This window comes from Macaca nemestrina, chromosome 18 (assembly GCF_043159975.1).
Source record: "Macaca nemestrina isolate mMacNem1 chromosome 18, mMacNem.hap1, whole genome shotgun sequence".
NCBI lineage: Eukaryota > Metazoa > Chordata > Mammalia > Primates > Cercopithecidae > Macaca > Macaca nemestrina.
The window spans coordinates 18,341,353-18,360,623 of NC_092142.1; the positions used below are offsets into that span (position 1 = coordinate 18,341,353).

General features: G+C 48.7%; 1 protein-coding gene across 4 annotated transcripts in view; it reads left to right on the forward strand.

The window, feature by feature from the left end:
- The window catches only part of LOC105464276 (ITPRIP like 2), a 38,065-nt gene extending 19,311 nt beyond the window's left edge, over positions 1-18,754 (forward strand). For all 4 annotated transcript variants that reach the window (XM_071084192.1, XM_071084193.1, XM_071084194.1 and 1 more), the window contains one exon: positions 10,036-18,754. In XM_071084192.1, coding sequence (XP_070940293.1) covers positions 11,602-13,209 — 1,608 coding nt within the window. In that variant the 5' untranslated portion in view covers positions 10,036-11,601 and the 3' untranslated portion in view covers positions 13,210-18,754. The remainder of the gene's footprint in view (positions 1-10,035) is intronic.
- The last annotated feature ends 517 nt before the right edge of the window (positions 18,755-19,271 follow it).

The window sequence follows — 19,271 nt, forward strand, 5'->3', positions numbered from 1 at the left end:
TATGTTTAGCAAGACACATAGAATTTAGGCTAATGAGTATATTTCCCAGCCTCCTTTGCTGTTATATGTGGTCACGTGTCTAAGTTACGAGATTTCTGCAAAAGATTTCCTTGCTGTAAAATAGAGATCCCCCTAAAAAAACAGAGCTAACTCAGTAAAGTACCAGGCATGGTGCTAGGTCCATTTTCTGATGGATGTTGCTATGTCTGGATGTGATGCCTGGATCCATGGCTGCCATTGTGTAACCAGGAGGAAAGTTAGTCTGAAGATATCAAGAAAGATGGAAGGACTTGATGTCATGGTTGAGCCATTTAATAAGCAAGCCTGGAGCCACTCCACCTCCAGATGTCCTGTTATGTAAGGTTGTAACATGTCTTTGTTGTTTAAATTAGAAGAGTGAGGGCCTTCTGTTACTTACAGACAAGAGCATCTTGACCAAACAGCATGGTACACAGAGTCCATCGTGGCCTGTCTTGTGGCCCACTCTCCAGTCTCATCTCTCAGTGTTGCTTTCTCCAGTCCCAAACTTCAGACCCCCTGAATTTCAAACCATGGTCTTTCATCCTCCAGGATTCCATGCATGAAATGACTTCTGCCCAGGATGCCCTTCTCCATCTCTTTATCTGACAATGATCAATTCATCCTCCAAAATCAGCTTAGCAGGCATCTCTTCCAGGAAGCCTTTTGTACCAGACCCAGCTTATGGGCCACCCCAGATCCATTTGGCCCCATCTGCACTCCTGGGCCTCAGCCACTTGCCTTGTTTCGTGTGTGAGTGTGTGTGTATGCGCATGCGTGCATGTACTTTGAGGCAAGGTCTTGTTCTGTTGCCTAGGCTGGTGTGCAGTGGTATAATCAGGGCTGAAGTCGCAGCCTCCCAGGGCTCAAGCAATCCTCCCACCTCAGCCACCCGAGTAGCTGGGACTACAAGTGTACACCACCTCGCCTGGCTAAGTTTTTAAAAATAATTTTTTGTAGAGACAGGGTCTCACTATGTTGCCCAGGCTAGCCTCAAATTCCTGGACTCAAGTGATCCTCCCGCCTTGGCCTCCCAAAGTGTTGGGATTCCAGGTGTGAACCATCGTACCTGGCCTGCCTTGTTTCTTAACAAGAGCAACCCTAGCAAGGGATCACTCTATTTTCACAGCTGGAAAGAACTGGCTGCTGCCACTCCTGCCACAGGACCTCTTTGTGTGGTGCTGATGATAAGGAAAGACCACCCACATGTACAGGCAGGGGCTTTCAGGGACACTGGCTTCTTCATCATGTCCACATGGCCCGGAGTGGGGACAGTAAATATCCTGTGGGTATCCTTTGACCAACAAGAGACAGGACATGGGAAGAATCATCAGCTCAATTGTTTGCCCTTTGTTCTCCCCAAATGTTTAGAGATTAAGAGGCTCTGTGCAGCCTCTTTGAAGGGGATGGAGGAACCAGCTGTGTTTGCTGCAAAGCTTCCTTCGGCTTGAACCACTCCCCGTAAAACACTCATAGGCAAGCCATACCCTTAGGTTCTGTTTTCTGAGGATCTGGGCTAAAGAGCCTCCCCACCCCACGCTGCCACCACCCAGCGAATCTGGGTGGCAAGGAAGAGACACATTTGGACGATCTCAGACTCCGGCAGGGATGGTTAGAAGGATCACAGGGAACCCAGACAGCACTACTTACTCAAGTCAGAAAAAGAGCTGTAAGGTCATTCAGGCTGCACGGCAGCTTTTGTGCTCCCAGAACAACTCCGATAGCCCACCATTCTTGGACTCATTTGTTTGGTTGCCTTGCTTCTTCCTACTCTCCCCTGACCTGCCGTGGTTTCCACTGCCCCCTAGCCTTTGCCTACTCTATGGCTTCCGCTGATTTAAGGCTTCTGCTTAATTCTGAATTCTCCTTCCTCAGGGCTTCTGTGTCCCCTTCATTCAGACTCCCCAAGAGAGAAGATAGGCTTGGGTTACTTGGTTGCCATTCAGTACTGGGTGGCATTGTTGGCAAAGTTGTGCATTGGACTCCCTTGTTCCTGGTGGCCCTGGTCCAGTCCCTTGAGAGTGTTTAGAAACATCTGCATCAACTTGACATTGCTGTGACATTTACAAGGGTGTGACTGACAGGCTCATCTCTCTAGGCACAGGTCAGTGTGGATAATCTCTAAATAAAGATAGGCCCGGTCAAATATTGAATATGCAAGGTGATTAAAATTTTTGTGTGTGTGTGTAGAGATGGGATCTTTCTCTTTTGCTCAGACTGGTCTCGAACTCCTGGTCTCAAGCAATGCTCCCACCTTGGCCTCCCAAAGTGCTGAGATTATAGGCACCAGCCACCTCACCTGGCCAAAAGGAGATTTTTAAATAAAATAATCGTCAAAAGTCTAAGTTGCCTGTGAATTGCATATGACATGAGCTATGTAATAGTCTTGTATAGTAGAACCAACAGGAAATTTTAAATAACAAACCAGCAACAGGTCATTTATCACAGATAGTTTGAGAATCACTGGGAAGGCAGCAGTGAAGGAATCTGAGTGGAACTTCCAGAAATAACTCTTAAGCCACAGAGCAGAAACTGGCCCACCAGGGAAGCTGCCGCCTCTGTCCCCACCAGGAAACTGCCTGCAGAACCAGGGCCCCTGCTCCAGCTGCGGAGTTGCAGGACCACCCCACCTCTGCTGCCAGCCACACTAGCAAAGCGGGTGTCTCGGGTGGCTCCTGTCTTCGTGCCAGGAAATGTGGGAATGTGTTTCGCTTCCCAGCTCCTGCTACAGAAGCTCCCTAGAAGAGAGCTGAAACGAATGGCTAGTAAATGGAGCCACAGTGTCCATTCAAAAATTCTACACTTCCGTGACCACAGGACTGATGTCCTGTTCCCCCAAGCGGTCACATGCTCCTTGACCACAAGCATATGCACGTTTTGTTTATATTACCTGGAATGGTCTCCTTGAATTTCTGTTGGTCAAAATCCTATTCCTTCCTTCCTTCATTCATTCATTCAACAAATCTCTATAAAGTACCAGGCATGGCAAAGGCTACTCGGGATACCAAAATGAATATGGCAAAGCCCCTGACTTCAAGAGCCTCATCAACTGATTAGAGAAATAGACATGAACATAAACTACACTGCTCTTTTCCTTTCTGTCCTATAAAGCCCTTTACAATGTAAAAGAGTGAAGTATAGGGAGGAAGAGTCCAGCTCTGGAGTCAGACTTGCCAGCTGTGTGACTTTTTTGAGACAGGTCTCTCCCTTTCATCCAGGCTGAAGTGCAGTGATGCAATCGTCAGGCTCACTGCAGCCTCAACCTCCCAGGCCCAAGCGATCCTCCTGCCTCAGCTTCCTAGGTAGCTGGGACTATAGGCACACACCACCACACCCAGCTAATTTTTTTTTTTTTTTTTGAAGACAGGGTCTCACTATGTTGCCCAGGCTGGAGTGTGATTTTTATTTTTATTTAATTAATTAATTAATTAATTAATTTTTGAGATGGAATCTTGCTCTGTCATCCAGGCTAGAGTGCAGTGGCATGATCTTGGCTCACTGCAACCTCCACCTCCCGGGTTCAAGCAATTCTCATGCCTCAGCCTCCTGAGTAGCTGGGATTACAGGCATGTGCCACCATGCCCAGCTAATTTTTGTATCTTTAGTAGAGACGGGGTTTTACCATGTTGGCCAGGCTGTTCTCAAACTTGTGACCCCAAGTGATCCACCCACCTTGGCCTCCAAAAGTGCTGGGATTACAGGCACGAGCCATTGCGCCCGGCCCCTGGAGTGTTTTTTAATACGTTACTTAACCTCTCTCGGCCTCACTTTTCTTCTTTTCTTTTTTCTCTTTTTTGAGACGGAGTCTTGCACTGTCACTTGGGCTGGTGTGAGCGATCTCGGCTCACTGCAGTCTCTGCCTCCCAGGTTCAAGTGATTCTCCTACCTCAGCCTCCTGCGTAGCTAGGATTACAGGCGCCCGCCACCATGCCCAGCTAATTTTTTGTATTTTTAGTAGAGACAGGGTTTCACTATGTTGGCCAGGCTGGTCCTCACTTTTCTCATATGTGAATGGCAATAATAACAGCACCTGCCTCATTGGGTTTGTTCTGTGCATTCCAAGAGATACTGCTGAGGAAGTGCCACATCTAGGAGGCATGTGATACAGGCATCAAATGGACTATCATATCCTGTCCTTCACAACCTGGTTACATGTTACCTCTCCATGAGCTCCCCCTGCTCCCGCTGTGGGAAATGAAACCCTTCTCTCTCTTTTCCTCTCATCACTGTTCACATTCATTCTCTGTGAGACAAACCTCCAAGACATCAGACACTCTGGGAGGAGTGTCTGTATATATACTTGCTAAGCTATTGAAAACAAAAGCCATAGGAGTGACCTTTGTCAAACATTAAATGCTAAAGGAGTTTTGGCTTTTGGTTCTTTTCTTTTTTTTTTTTTTTTTTTTTTGGTTTGTTTTGAGACCAGGTCTCGCTCTGTTGACCAGGCTGGAATGCAGTGACGCAATCATGGCTCACTGCAGCCTCAACCTCCTGGGCTCAGGTGAACCTCCCACCTCAGTCTCGTGGGTAGCTGGGACTACAGGTGTGTGTCACACTGTGTTGCCCAGGTTGGAGTGCAGTGGCGTGATTTCGGCTCACTGCAACCTCCACCTCCCAGGTTCAAGCAATTCTCGTGCCTCAGCCTCCTGAGTAGCTGGGATTACAGGCGCGTGCCACCATGCCCGGCTAAGTTTTTGTATTTTTTTTTTTTTTTTTGAGACGGAGTCTAGCTCTGTAGCCCAGGCTAGAGTGCAGTGGCCAGATCTCAGCTCACTGCAAGCTCCACCTCCTGGGTTCACGCCGTTCTCCGGCCTCAGCCTCCCGAGTAGCTGGGACTACAGGCGCCCGCCACCTCGCCCGGCTAGTTTTTTTTGTATTTTTAGTAGAGACGGGGTTTCACCGTGTTAGCCAGGATGGTCTCGATCTCCTGACCTCGTGATCCGCCCATCTCGGCCTCCCAAAGTGCTGGGATTACAGGCTTGAGCCACCGCGCCCGGCCTAAGTTTTTGTATTTTTAGACGGGGTTTCGCCATGTTGCCCAGGCTGGTCACAAATTCCTGAGCTCAGACAATCTGGCCGCCTCGGGTTCCCAAAGTGCTAGGATTACAGGGATGAGCCACTGTGCCCGGCCAACAGTGACAGTTTTCTTAATCCACCCATAGACTGTGTGTATGTACCATTTTCGTCTGTCAGCTCAAAGCCCTGTGTTTTCCTTCACATCCCCCTTGGCCTAACACCTGGTAAGAACCCACAAATATGAGTAGTAAATGAATGAATGAATAAATCTGTATTTGCTCTGACACATATAGTAGATTTGCCAACTGTAAAGTTCTGAGGCCTGTACCTTGAGTCCTTTAGAGGAAATGGGCTATGGAAACAGATTACAGGCAGCAAAAATAGCAACAGTAATACGTCATTTACTCGGTGTAGTGGGGGCGAATTATGGTCCTCCCAAAGATACGTTCTCATCCTAACCCCTAGAACCTGTGAATGTGACCTTCTTTGAAAAAAAGGGTCTTTGTAGACATAATTTAATTTAAGAATCTTTAAGGATCTTTATTTATTTATTTATTTATTTATTTTTTTTTGTTGAGACAGAGTCTTGCTTTGTCGCCCAGCCTGGAGTGCAGTGGCCGGATCTCAGCTCACTGCAAGCTCCGCCTCCCGGGTTCACGCCATTCTCTTGCCTCAGCCTCCTGAGTAGCTGGGACTACAGGCGCCCGCCACCTCGCCCGGCTAGGTTTTTGTATTTTTTAGTAGAGACGGGGTTTCACCGTGTTAGCCAGGATGGTCTCGATCTCCTGACCTTGTGATCCGCCCGTCTCGGCCTCCCAAAGTGCTGGGATTACAGGCTTGAGCCACCGCGCCCGGCCAGGATCTTTAAATTACAGATCTCCAGTTGAGATCAATGGGATTACTCCAGTGCATTCTAAATCCAATAAAAGGTGTCCTAAGAAACAGAAGGCCAGGCACAGTGGCTCACGCTTGTAATCCTAGCTCTTTGGGAGGCCAAGACAGGAGGATTGCTTGAGGCCAGGAGTTCGAAAGTGGCCTGGGCAACACAATGAGTGAGACCTCATCTCTACAAAAAATAAAAAATTACCTGGGCGTGGTGGTGCACACCGTAGTCACAGATATTCAAGGAGGCTAAGGCAGGAGGATCGTTTGAGCCCAGGTGAGATCAAGGATGCAGAGAGCCGTGATCACCCACTGTACTCCAGCCCAGCCTGGGTGACAGGATGAGAACCTGTCTCAAAAAAAGAAAAGAAAAGAAACAGAAAAGGAGAAGGCTCAGATCCAGAGGAGAAGGCCATGCAAGATGAAGGCAGAGATGGGAGTGAGGCAGCCACAAGCCAAGGGGCACCTGGAGCCGCCAGAAGCTGCAAGAGGCAATGAGGGATTCTCCTCTGAAGCCTCCAAAGGGAGCACAGTCCTGCAGATACCTTGATTTCAGATTCCTGCTTTTGAGAACTCTGAGATAATACATTTCTGTTGTTTAAACCACCTGGTTTGTGGTATTTTGTGACAGCAGCCCTAGGAAGCTAATTACTCAAGGTACATTGAGCGTGTTTGTATGACCCCTAAGCCGAGATTAGTTTTCAGATTTTTTTTAGAGTTAGGATCTTGTTCTCTCGTCCAGGCTGGAATGCAGTGGTATGATCATAGTTCACAGCTCACAGCAGCCTCGACATCCTAGACTCAAATGATCCTCTTGTCTTAGCCTCCTGAGAAGCTGGGACTACAGGTGTGCACCACCACACCCAGCTAGTTTTTTGTTTTGTTTTGTTTTTTTTAGAGACAGGGTCTCACTGTGTTGCCCAGGCTGGTCTTGAACTCCTGGGCTCAAGCAATCCTCCTGCCTTGGCCTCCCAAAGTGCTGGGATTATAGGCATGAACTGCTGTGCCCAGTAGGTTTTCATATTTTTAAATGGCTGAAAAAAATCAAAAGAAGTATATTTCATGACACATGAAAATCTTACAAAATTCAAATTTCAGCATCCATAAATAAATTTGATGGGCACAGCCCTATCCACTCATTGACAGATCATCTCTAGCTGCTGTGGTGAGTTGATTATGTCTCCCTAAAAGGTAAGTTCAAATCCTAACTCCTGGCCATGTGCAGGTGACCTTATTTGGGTCTTTGTAGAGGTCATCAAGTTAAGATGGATTAGGGTGGGCCCTAAATTCAATAAATAGTGTGAGAAAGGAGGGGAAGATTTGGATACAAAGACCTAGAAATACGCACAGGGAAGAAGGCCAAATAAAGACAGAGGCAGCCGGGTCCAGTGGGATTACTCCTGTAATCCCAGCACTTTGGGAGGTCGAGGCGGGTGGATCACCTGAGGTCGCGAGTTCGAGACCAGCCTGACCAACCTGGAGAAACCCCGTCTCTACTAAAAATACAAAATGAGCTGGGCGTGGTGGATCATGCCTGTAATCCCAGCTACTCGGGAGGCTGAGGCAGGAGAATCACTTGAACCCGGGAGGCAGAGGTTGCGGTTAGCCGAGATCAAGCCATTGCACTCCAGCCTGGGCAATAAGAGCGAAACTGTGTCAAAATAAATAAATAAATAAATAAATAAATAAATAAATAAATAAATAAAAGACAGAGGTAGAGGGATGCAGCTATTAGTAATAAAAGTAATGGCAAGAACCGCAATTATTTTTGCACCAACCTAATGCAAGTTGAACTTTGCCAAGCAACGGTTCCAAACTCAGCTATTTGGGGGCCACAGCAGTGGATCTGAGCAGTTGTAGTACAGACTTTATAATATCCAAGCCTAAAATATTTACTCTGTGGCCCTTTACAAAAAGTGTGTGCCAGGCTGGGCATGGTGGCTCATGTGTATAATCCCAGCACTTTGGGAAGCCAAGGCAGGAGGACTGCTTGAGGCCAGAAGTTCAAGACGAGCCTGGGCAACATAGTGAGACCCCATGTCTACAAAAAAATTTAAAAATTAGCTAGGTGTGGTGGTGCATGCCTGTAATTCCAGCTACTTGGGAGGCTGAGGCAGGAGGATCCCTTGAGCCGAGAAACTCAAGGCTGCAGTGAGCTATGATTGTGCTACTGTGCTCCAGGCTAGGCAACAGATCAAGACCTGTTTCTTAAAAAAAAAAAAAAAAAAAAAAGTAGTGTTTGCTAACTCTGACCTAGAGCATTGTCATTATTTGTATAGTTGGAGATAGCATACTACTATATCTGCCAGGGGAAAAATAAACCACTCTGTTGGTAGCACCCCATTTTATAGATGGGGAGATAGAAGGAAAGATAGGTTAACAGAGTTATCCGAACGAGGTGGCCAGCTGTCATCTCTGCATAGCAAAACATCTCATCCATCTTTTTCCAGCCACAGCACCATGACTTTCCTTGGGGGGAGAGACACCCCTTCCCACAATTCCCACAGTTTGAACAGGGCTGACTCCACCCCTTGGTTCCAGGGTTGGGTACCCAACTGTATTAGTCAGCTCAGGCTGCCTCTGCAAATACCATAGACTGGGTGACTCCAACAACCGAAATTTATTTTCTCATAGTTCTGGAGGTTAGAAAGTCCAAAATCAAGGTCTGGTAGGGTTCGGCTTCTGGTGAGGGCTTTTCTCCAGGTTTGCAGATGGTCTTTCTTTGGTGCAACCATGTGGTGGGAGAGCCGTCTCTCTCTCCGTCTTATAAGGTCACCAATCATATCAGATCAGGACCCTATCTTTCTGACCTCATTTAACTGGAATTACTGCCGAAAAGCCCTATCTCCAAATACAGTCACACTGGCCGTTAAGGTTTCAACATAGATTTGGATTGGGGTTGGTGGGGCACTACCCAGGCAATGCTAATCCATGCATTCCCTTGCTTGGTGACTTCAGAATACGACCCGAAACGATCCCAAGTCATAGCATTTACCACAACTTTTAAAAAAGCAAGCCTCTCTGGCCAGGCGTGGTGTCTCACGCCTGTAATCCCAGCACTTTCGGAGGCTGAGGTGGGCAGATCATCTGGGATCGGGAGTTCAAGACCAGCCTGGACAACATGGTGAAACCCCATCTCTACTAAAAATACAAAAATTAGCCAGGAATGGTGGCGTGTGCCTGTAATCCCAGTTACTTGGGAGGCTGAGGCATGAGAATCACTTGAACCCAGGAGGTGGAGGTTGCAGTAAGCTGAGATTGTCCCACTGCACTCCAGCCTGGGCAACAGAGCGAGACTCTGTCTTTAAAAAAACAAAACAAAACAAAAACAAAAACAAGAAAGGCTCTTTTCCTCTGCACTGAAGACAATGTGAGACTAGAGCAGCCAAGGGCATATGGAGAGGACCTGCGGAGAGTACAGTCCACTTAAAAAGCAGAGCTAAGAAGTGAAGGGAGAACAGGTCTGCATCATTGAAGCACCTAGATCCAGCTGTACCTGAAATCCTTTCATGGATCTCAGTTGACATGATACAATTTTGTGTGTGTGTGTGTGTGTGTGTGTGTGTGTGTGTGTGTGTGTGTGTGTGCTTAAGCCAGTTGGAGCTGTGTTTCTGTCACTTGCAACCTGAAGAATCTTGACTAGTAGATGATGATCTCATAGCTAACAGTAGTAGACAGGGTCTGAAGGCAGACCTGCTTAGCCCTCTAACATGTTTTAATGTATTCACCCTTGCTCTCTTTAAAGGTCAGTGTGAGCAAAGAAGGTGTAATGAGTGTGAATAAAGAAATACAATTATTTAAATAGAGCAGATTATTTCAGGAAGTGCTCCCTGTTAGGAAACAAAACAAGCTTCCTAGGACTGAGGCTCCAATGTAGGCCCTGACAAAGGACCCCCAAAATTCCCAGATGAGGAAGGGACCTTCCCTGGGCCCCCTCCTGGGAGTTCTGTGCCTTGGTTTCTGCCCAGCTCTGCAAAGGCTGTGTAACCTTGTGGGGGAGGGCGGGAAAGGGGGGTGCAGCTGAACCTGCCTGAGCTGAACCTGTTTGTGCCCCTGTCCTCCACTGGGAAAATAATTGTATTTTAATTTAATTTAATTTTATTTATTTTATTCGTACAGAGACAAGAGTCTTGCTCTGTCACTCAGGCTGGAGCGTGTGATATGATCATAACTCACTGCAGCCTCGAATTCCTGGCCTCACTCAAGCGATCTTCTTGCTGCCTCGGCTTCCCAAAGTGCTGGGATTACAGGAGTGAACCAGCATGTTCCGCTGAAGTCTGGGGCCAAATGTCACCCCTGTCATCCTCTGGCTTCCGCGGGGCAGCCACCACTTTCTCACTCCCTCCAGCACTTTTGTTTATTTTAGAGCGTTTTCTTGCTGTGGAATCCTTCCCCCAACTTTTTTTTTTTTTTTTGAGACGGAGTCTCACTCTGTCACCCATGCTGGAGTACAGTGGCGCCAGTACACCCACGCTGGGGTACAGTGGCTCACTGCAGCCTCCGCCTCCTGGATTCAAGCGATTCTCCTGGCTCAGCCTCCCCAGCAGCTGGGATTACAGGAGCGCGCCACTATGCCTGGCTAATTTTTGTATTTTTAGTAGAGATGGGAGGGGGGTGGTCTCACCATGTCAGCCAGGCTAGTCTTGAACTCCTGACCTTAAATGATCCACCCACTTCGGCCTCTCAAAGTGCTGGGATTACAGGAGTGAGACACTGCGCCCGGCCCCTTCCCTTTTTTGATTCCCATTTTTAAAAGGCTGTAAGCTTCACGAAGGACAGAAACCTTGTCCAACTTGTCAACTGCGATTTCCCCAGCACCGTGGCTCTGGCCTGGCACATGGTAGGTGCTAGGTGAATACTGGTTTGAACAGAGGACAGACGCAGACGGCAAGGGCCACTCCTATGCCAGGGCCTGCCACTCCACCACGACTTGTGCAGTGGGGGCGGGGAGGATTGGACAGTTTGGCTGTGCGCCCTCTTCTCCTTTTCAACGTCCCAGTATAACTTCAAGGGAGTGCAACTCCAGAGGCTCCATGGACGAAGCCACCGCCCCGGAATCAGGGCCTTCCCAGTTCTGCCTTCGGGGAGGGAGGATGGGGGTGGGCCGCGGGAGGCCAGTTCCAAGCGCGTCCTGAAGTCCCTCCCGCCGCCCCGCGTCGCTTTAAGGCGGAGGCCCGGGAGGGGGCCGACCCGGCTCGCCAGCTCCACGCTAGGCTCCAGACTCCGGCATTTCCTCCCGGCTAGCTGGCGCGGCTTCGCCTCCCCCTCGGAAGAGGAAACTCCCGGGGTCCGAGTAACAGGGTCAGGCGCGGAGAGGAGCGGCGGGAGAGCCAGGAGGGCCGCCCAGGGTAGGAGGCGAGCCAGGCCGGGCCAGAAGCTGGCCGACGGCGGTGCGCGGGGGCACCGGGCGGGGAGGGCCGCTGAGCCGGACTCAGCGCGCAGCCGGGGCAGGGCGCGGCCCGGGGCCCGAGAGCGCAGGGCGGGCCGCAGCTGGAAGGAACACTTGAGCTGGGAGAGGAGGCCGAGCTGGAGGGCGGCTTCCCTCGGGCCTGCGATCGGGAAGCCGCCGCGGAGAAGGAGACGGGGACGGCGGGGCTGCCCGGACGCTGTGCGCATGCTGGGCTGGGGTCGCCGCCGGGGCTCGCCCCTTGGGCTGCTCGGCCACCGCCGCCCCGGGCGCCCGGCATGTCGGTGCACTACACCCTCAATCTACGCGTCTTCTGGCCCCTGGTGACCGGCCTGTGCACCGCCCTGGTGTGCCTCTACCATGTCCTGCGGGGAAGCGGGGGCGCCCGGGCTGAGCCACCCGACGGCGTGGACGGCGGCTTCCCGCTGCTTAAGGTGGCCGTCCTGCTCCTCCTCAGCTACGTCCTCCTGCGCTGTCGCCACGCTGTCCGGCAGCGCTTCCTGCCCGGGTCTTCCCGTCTGGGGGGTCACGCCGCCTTCTCCTCGAGACACTTCCGAGAGCCGGGCCTCAGCATCCTGCTGGAGAGTTACTACGAGCACGAGGTGCGTCTGTCTCCGCACGTGTTGGGCCACAGCAAGGCGCACGTGAGCCGGATCGTGGGCGAGCTGGTGCGGGCTGGCCGCGCCCGGGGGTCCCCTGGTCTCATTCCCGGGGGAGCGCTGGCCTTGGCCTTCCGCGGAGACTTCATCCAGGTGGGCAGCGCCTACGAGCAGCATAAAATCCGCCGGCCCGACAGCTTCGACGTACTGGTGCCACTGCGCCTGCCGCCGCTTGTGGCGCTGGAGCCACGGAGCCTGGGCGAGGAGCCAGTGCTGGCCCCAGCCTTCCGCGGCTGCTTCGTGTGCGCCCTCAAGGCACCACCCTCACCATTGGGGGCCTCGGGGGGCCACTGGCTTCGGGACTGCAAACCCTTTGCTGATGCCTTCTGCGTGGATGTGCGCGGGCGGCGTCACCTCTCTGCTACTTTGGTGCTGCGCTGGTTCCAGTCGCATCTGCAGCGCTCCTTGGCCACTGTGCGTTACAGCCTGGAGGGGCGCTGTCGGGTCACCTTGACTCCAGGTGGCCTGGAACAGCCCCCCACCTTACACATCCTGCCCTGCCGCACTGACTACGGCTGCTGTCGCCTTTCCATGGCTGTGCGTCTCATCCCCGCAGTCCATCTGGGAGATGGGGTCTTCCTTGTGGCGCCACCACCGCCACCCCTGCCCAGCGCGCCCCTGTTGGAGCTCCCTGAGGGCCTGCGCGCGGAGGCACTGTGGGGTGTGAACACGGCACGCCAGGAGCAGAAGCTGCTGAGTTGGCTGCAGGAACGGGCAGCTCCAGGTGCCTGCTACCTCAAGTGCCTGCAGTTGCTTAAGGCTCTGCGAGATCTGGGCGCCCGTGGGCTGGACTCAGCGGCTGCCACCCAGTGGGGACGCATCCTGTCCTCATATGTGCTCAAGACAGTGCTGCTGGCAGTGCTGCTGCGCAAGGGGGCCCCTGGGCAAGGCTGGGATGAGGAGCACCTGGGGAAGTGTTTGGAGGAGTTGGTGCAGTTCCTTAGGGACTGCCTGCTGCGACGCCATACGCTCTTCCACTGTGTCCTGGGCCCTGGTGGGGCGGCTGCTGAGGTGGGTCCCCTGCCCAAGGCACTGCGGGAAGCCGCCCCAGTTGACCTCCTGGCCGCTTTCGACGGGCAGGCCCGGGAACTTGCAGCGGCGCGTTTGCTGTCCACGTGGCAAAGGCTGCCCCAGCTTCTCCGGGCCTACGGGGGTCCCCGCTACCTTGCCAGGTGCCCCCCGCCCCGGAGTCAGCGCACCCAGGGCTTCCTTGAAGGTGAACCGTAAACCCTGACAGCACCCCCACCTGACCAAATGCTCCTAAAGCCTTTCTCACTGGGTGGGGGTGGGAATGGCGGCGAAGCCAGTTAAATGCAAGATTGCAGAAGGCAGAGAAAAATTTGGTGGCTGCCACAAGCTTTAGTGGCTTAAATATCACCTCCTCGCTGCACAGTCCAATATAATATGACATCTTCACACCCACTAGAGGGTCCTGGGCAAACTAAGGGAAAACATGCAACAGCAGCCCCAATAATTGGTTCAAATGTTCTCTGTGGACCGATTCTGTAGAAGGATGTGGCTTTTACAGAAGTCCAGTAGAAGTAAGAACTAGCTGCAGGGACAATTTATTCTTGTCGATTTTTAGACACAGATCTCTCTGCCCAAATTAAAAACAAACAAACAAACAAAAACACTAAAGTTTTTGACACAATTACTTGCTAGGTACTTGGTTCCTGATTGTCTTTAAAAAGAAAAATCTGAATCTTTATTTGCAACTGGAATTGAAGTTCTATTTTAGGGGCTAATGTTCAGAGGAACATAATTTCCACTGTTCACATTAATATTAATGTATTTTTAAAATGGTGCAATCACAGGTGTTTGACAAGATTGTCAAAAAATTAAGTCACACAGATGGAAAGGCAATCGAGAGTTGATTAGAGAAACTTCCAGAGAAAATAGCACTTTATATTGATCAATTCACTCATATTGTGGTAATTGCTAGCACCAAGCATTGCGTCTGAGAGGGAAGCCAGTTATATTTATTATTAAATGTACAGCCTTGAAAAGTGGCCAGCATGCTTGCCTAACATCACCGCAGGCCACAAGCTGGGATATGTACCAGTCCGTCAACACCCATTCATGGAACTACCTACTACCAGCCAGACATGGCTGGAACCAAAGCAGCAACCAAATACATATTCAAGACAACACTGGTGAAGGCATAAAACATGTTGGCTTTGGAGAAAGATGTGTTTTAGGCTTTGCCTGTAAAGGTGTTTCTCCAAGGCTGGCTGCTGGCTGGAGACAGAAACGGTTTTTGTTTTAAGGTTTTTAGCAAACTCCTTCACAAAGAGATTTCTTTCTGAACTTAATGAGCTGATGAAAAGGAAATGCCTGCTGTTTAGCATGTGGTTTGTGCTGGATCTCTAACCATTGATGGTTCCTCCTTGTTCAGGCAGTCTTACGTGGTCCAAGAGACCTGTTGATTCAGCACAGGTCTTGCAAAACATTTCACTTATAGTTCAGTATCTTAGGCTCTGTGCTTGAAGGTCAGTTACTCCTTGGTCGTGGGCAGAGGAGACAAATTAGGAAAAGAGCAAGGGAGACAGCACTTGACAGCAGTCTGTCTCTTTTTTCTCTTTAGGTATCAGTATCACCAGGTTGGGTGTATTTTGCAGCTGGGAGGAGCCTGTCCTGGAATTCTTCCTTGTTCTACCAAATTTATAACAGCCCTCAATTACAGTTTTAAGTTCACCATGGCCCATCATGGGTTTGCCTGATTGGAAATGCAGCCAGTCTAAGTGTTACACATTGGTTTTTTTTTTTTTTTTTTTTTCTTAATAAAAACATGTACCTCCTCAGACTCTTACAGCTAAAATTTGGAAGACAGAAATGGCGATGTGAATAGAATCATTGTTGAAGTTCTGAGCTCTTTGGAGGGAACTCTATAAACCTTCTTTCTTTAGGGGATCCACTTGCCCGCTGTGGGAAATCATGGTGAGTAGGTGATTTACGGGGAATCCTTCTCCTCAAAGCTGCATTGGCTTCTTATATCCTTTGCAACCTTGGGCTGAAAGAGAAGCAGCTGCAAACATTGTGCGTCTCTTTGAGGTTGTCTTGAGGCCAGTTCCTCGCAAAGGTCATTCCTAGCTTTGTGAGATCAATGTTAGGTCATAAGGTACTGCATTGTGCAAAAAAGTCAGTCTGCTAACTTTATGCAAAGATAGAAACTGCACAGTATTTTTTAAAAATAGTTTAAAAAATAGATGCCAATAGTAGATCTTATATATATATACATATTTTTTATATATATGCATATATATATATATTTCCATACTCAACCACAGCTTCCTCTGTACTCATTGTCTGCTACAGTAGGACCAAGGGTTGGAAGGATTATAAAGCTTTAAGGCTGGGCACGGTGGCTCACCCCTGTAATCCCAGCACTTTGGGAGGCTTAGGTGGGCGGATCACCTGAGGTCAGGAGTTCAAGACCAGCCTGGCCAACATGGCAAAACCCCATCTCTACTAAAAAATACAAAAACTATCCGGGCGTGATGGCGGGTGCCTGTAATCCCAGCTACTTGGGAGGCTGAGGCAGGAGAATCGCTTGAACCCAGGAGGCAGAGCTTGCAGTGAGCCGAGATCATGCCACTGCACTCCAGCCTGGGCGACAAAGCAATACTCCGCCTCAAAAAAAAAAGCTTTAAAAGCTGAATTTTAGAAATATTTCTAGCTGTGTCAGTGAGTTCCTCTTTTAATAGTATTTTAAAGTATAAATCTGGTAACATACTTAGTTCTTGTAGTTCTTTTGTTAGTTTTTTTTTTTTTTCAGGTTAATTACCCAAAGCCTCATCCATCCTCAAGGTTTTTAAATTTTATTTTTTTAAAATAAATTGTGCATTGTATTTGTGAGTTTTTACAATATTACTGTTTTATTTAAATGCCATGCTGAGCAGTTGTTCTCTGTACATGGTAACCAAAACTTAGAGATTTCGATCAATTTTGATCAATGTTTAGTAAACCAAAACATGTACTGTGTACAACGGAAATAATATGGCATATTAGCCAGGCATGATGGTTGCCCAAGACAGTTAAATTAAGCTCAATTCTATATTTTATTAGGGCTCCATTATGTCATTCATCTGAAATGTACACATTTTTGGTGTATGCTTGGTACTAGAGATTCATATATGCAAATATTCTCATGCAAGAAGGCTCCACAGTAACAACAGCGAAAAAAAAAAAAAAAATTAGTTGTCCAGCCAGTGCCGGAGGAAAATGTTTTTGGGGAAGATGACTCAGTCATTTTGTGGCGAGACACCCTTCGGTAACTCCCACTGACCAGTCTTGGGAGCCTTCCTGGAATGATCGTGGGCTGAGCGGAGATGTGTTTTGCAAAATGAAACTGAAGCCGAAGGAAGGCAGAATTCGAATGAAGCAAGATAAATCCAAAGAACTGGGGAAGGAGGACTTCAGATGGAAGTGAAGCAAGAGAGGGAAGGGGAAAAGTGAAAATTGCGCGAGGGTGTGAGAGAGGTTTGGGTTAGGAAACACGTTTTTAGTGCTATTTCCAGCCAGGGGTCGCAAACTCAGCAGCCTGTAGAAACGGGGTGGGAGGTGGGGCGGAACCTGCGCTCGCCTTTAAAGAGGGGACCGTTGCTCAGCCATGCAGAAAAAAATGGGGCAACAAGCTGGAAATCAGGTTTTTTTTTTGAAAAGTGAAACTTGATGATTTTTAAACAAGTAATTAAAAAAAAATGTCCAAAATACCACGTGGGCCAAACATGTGTTTAAGCCTGGGGGCCACCAGTTTGCGACCACTGCCTTACACAGTTAACATCCCAAGTATGTATATGGTCATAGGTTTTGTTTTGGATATGGTAGTGTTATATATACTTGGGGGTGTGATATTTCAAATCATCTTAATCTCTCAGAGCTAAGTTTTATTGTAGAAACAAATAAAAAAAAAAAAATTAACATAGCCACAGATAACACTTAACTCACAGTTTCCAGGAGGACACTTGATCTCCAAGCTGCTCTTTTTGAGTCAGATCCTACGTCAAGCCACTTAGGGCCAGTTTCTGGCATTTCTTTCCTGGTGATTTGGGGTAAACTTCTTGGTTCTGTCAGAGTTTGCAGATGAGTAATGAGGAAGGATTGCAGAATAACTTGTTTCTTTGTATTTTATTCTTACATTTAAATTAATTTTGGGGAGTTAGTGGTATCCTCGCTCATGCCTTTACAGTGGTGATTGCTTGCTGGATTTGGGGTGCAAGCTTCTTCGGCTTGTACCATTTCCAGTACCAACAACACAGGTTTTGGTTTTTGTTTTTTGAGACAGGGTCTCACTCTGTTGCCCAGGCTGGAGTGCAGTGGCAAGATTGCAGCTCATTGCAGCCTTGACCTCCTGGGCTCAAGTGATCCTCCTGTCTCAGCCTCCCAACTAGCTGGGCCCACACGTATGTGCCACTACACCCAGCGAATTTTTAAATTATTTGTAGAGTCAGGGTCTCCCTATGTTGCCCAGGCTGGTCTTGAACTACTGGACTCAAGCCATCCTCCCACCTCGGCCTCTCAGAGTGTTGGGATTATAGGCGTGAGCCACCACACCTGGCCTAAAAGCATGGTTCTGATCAGACTTCACCCCTGAATGTTTCTATCATTTTCTTTCTTTTTTTCGGGACAGAGTTTTGCTCTTGTTGTCCAGGCTGGGGTGCAGTGGGATGATCTTAGCTCACCGCAACCTCCGCCTCCCAGGTTCAAGTGATTCTTGGGCCTCAGCCTCCTGAGTAGCTGGGATTACAGGCACCTGCCACCAGGCCTGGCTTTTTTTTTTTTTTTTTTTGGTAGAGATGGGGTTTTATCACGTTGGTCAGGCTGGTTTCGAACTCCTAACCTCAGGTGATCTACCTGCCTCGGCCTCCCAAAGTGCTGGGATTATAGGCGTGAGGCACCCCACCGGCCTCTATCATTTCCTGACTCAGCAGCTCCACCAAAATTGACGTCCTAGTAAACACTGTGAAGGAATTAACCTAAGTGCTTCCAGAGCATCTCATGTAACCTCTATGGAGTAAGTCACTTTTTCTGTAACATGTGGCTTTTGACCTTGATGAAGACTTTGACTTCTCATCCCTGTCTGCATGGAGGAAGACGAGTCAGTGGCGGGGAAAATGAACCTCAGTAACATTTCCAGTGTGCCTCAAGAGGAAACAAGTTCAGTGTTATCATTGTGGCCTTCGTTAGTTTTTTTTTTTTTTTAAGTCACTTGTTTAGATACATCTTTATTTTTTTTATACCTACATAACGCATGACTGGAGGGGATAAAGCACGTATAAGTTGGGAGAGGGTAAAGAATGTGTGACTATGTATGCAGAAAATAGACTAAAATGTCCAGCAAAATGATATATACTGTAATCTGGTTTTTGAAGTATCTACTATTCTGGAATATTTTTTAACAACTTTTTGCTTTTTTAAAAAAAGGTGCCTTGATTCAGTTGCTTGACTTAAAACATTCCTCCTATTTTATTGTGATTTTTAATGTCTTCTGACCCCAAACTGTGTTTCTGGTTGCAGTCTGGCGGCTGCAGGCGTAGCACTGGTTTTGTTCCAATAACAGAGACCAAAGAGTTAATCAGATATGGTTCAGCTGCTACAATTGTGTGATTCAAAGGCAATTTAATCACCCCAAATTTCCATGGCCCCTGCAGTCAAGACCTGCCATTCGTTTTCTCTTGCAGGTTGGAGTAAATTTGCACTTCGAATCATATGGGTCATTTGGGGACCTTGTTCTTTTCTATTTTGCTTTATTAATAAAGGAACTTGTAGAAACCTCTGGACTGAATGTCAGATCTGGGGAGGGCTTTCGTCTTCCCGGAGGGCAGCCTGTGCCTGTGCTGGCTTGTGGTTCTTTGCACAAACCTCAACTGCTTTGAGCCTCTGGGTGTATGGGAAACTTTCCCCATGCATTAAGGCTGGGGATGATTTTTGTGTAGAATTAGCTCTGTATACAGGTGTGAAACAAATGCTAGTTCACAGCGCTACAGGTGTGCTCCCTGGAATCCTGAACTTTCACGTCTTCCTCCTGGCCTAGAACCTTCTGTCCCCACCTCTCCTCTCTGCCTCACTCTCCCACCCCTGCTCCCTCACACATACCCAAACACCATTCACGTCTTGGCCTGTGGCTCAAGAATTTTGTCCAGAAATCTCTTAGGCCCTCAGGCCCTTGCAAAATGGTAAACATTCGCTAATACAGAAAAACCACCAGGCTTAGCAGGAGATAGAATCTTGGAGACTAAGGGCCGTTCAGAGCCTCCGAGCCAGGTGGAAACCCAGGGAAACCTGCAGCC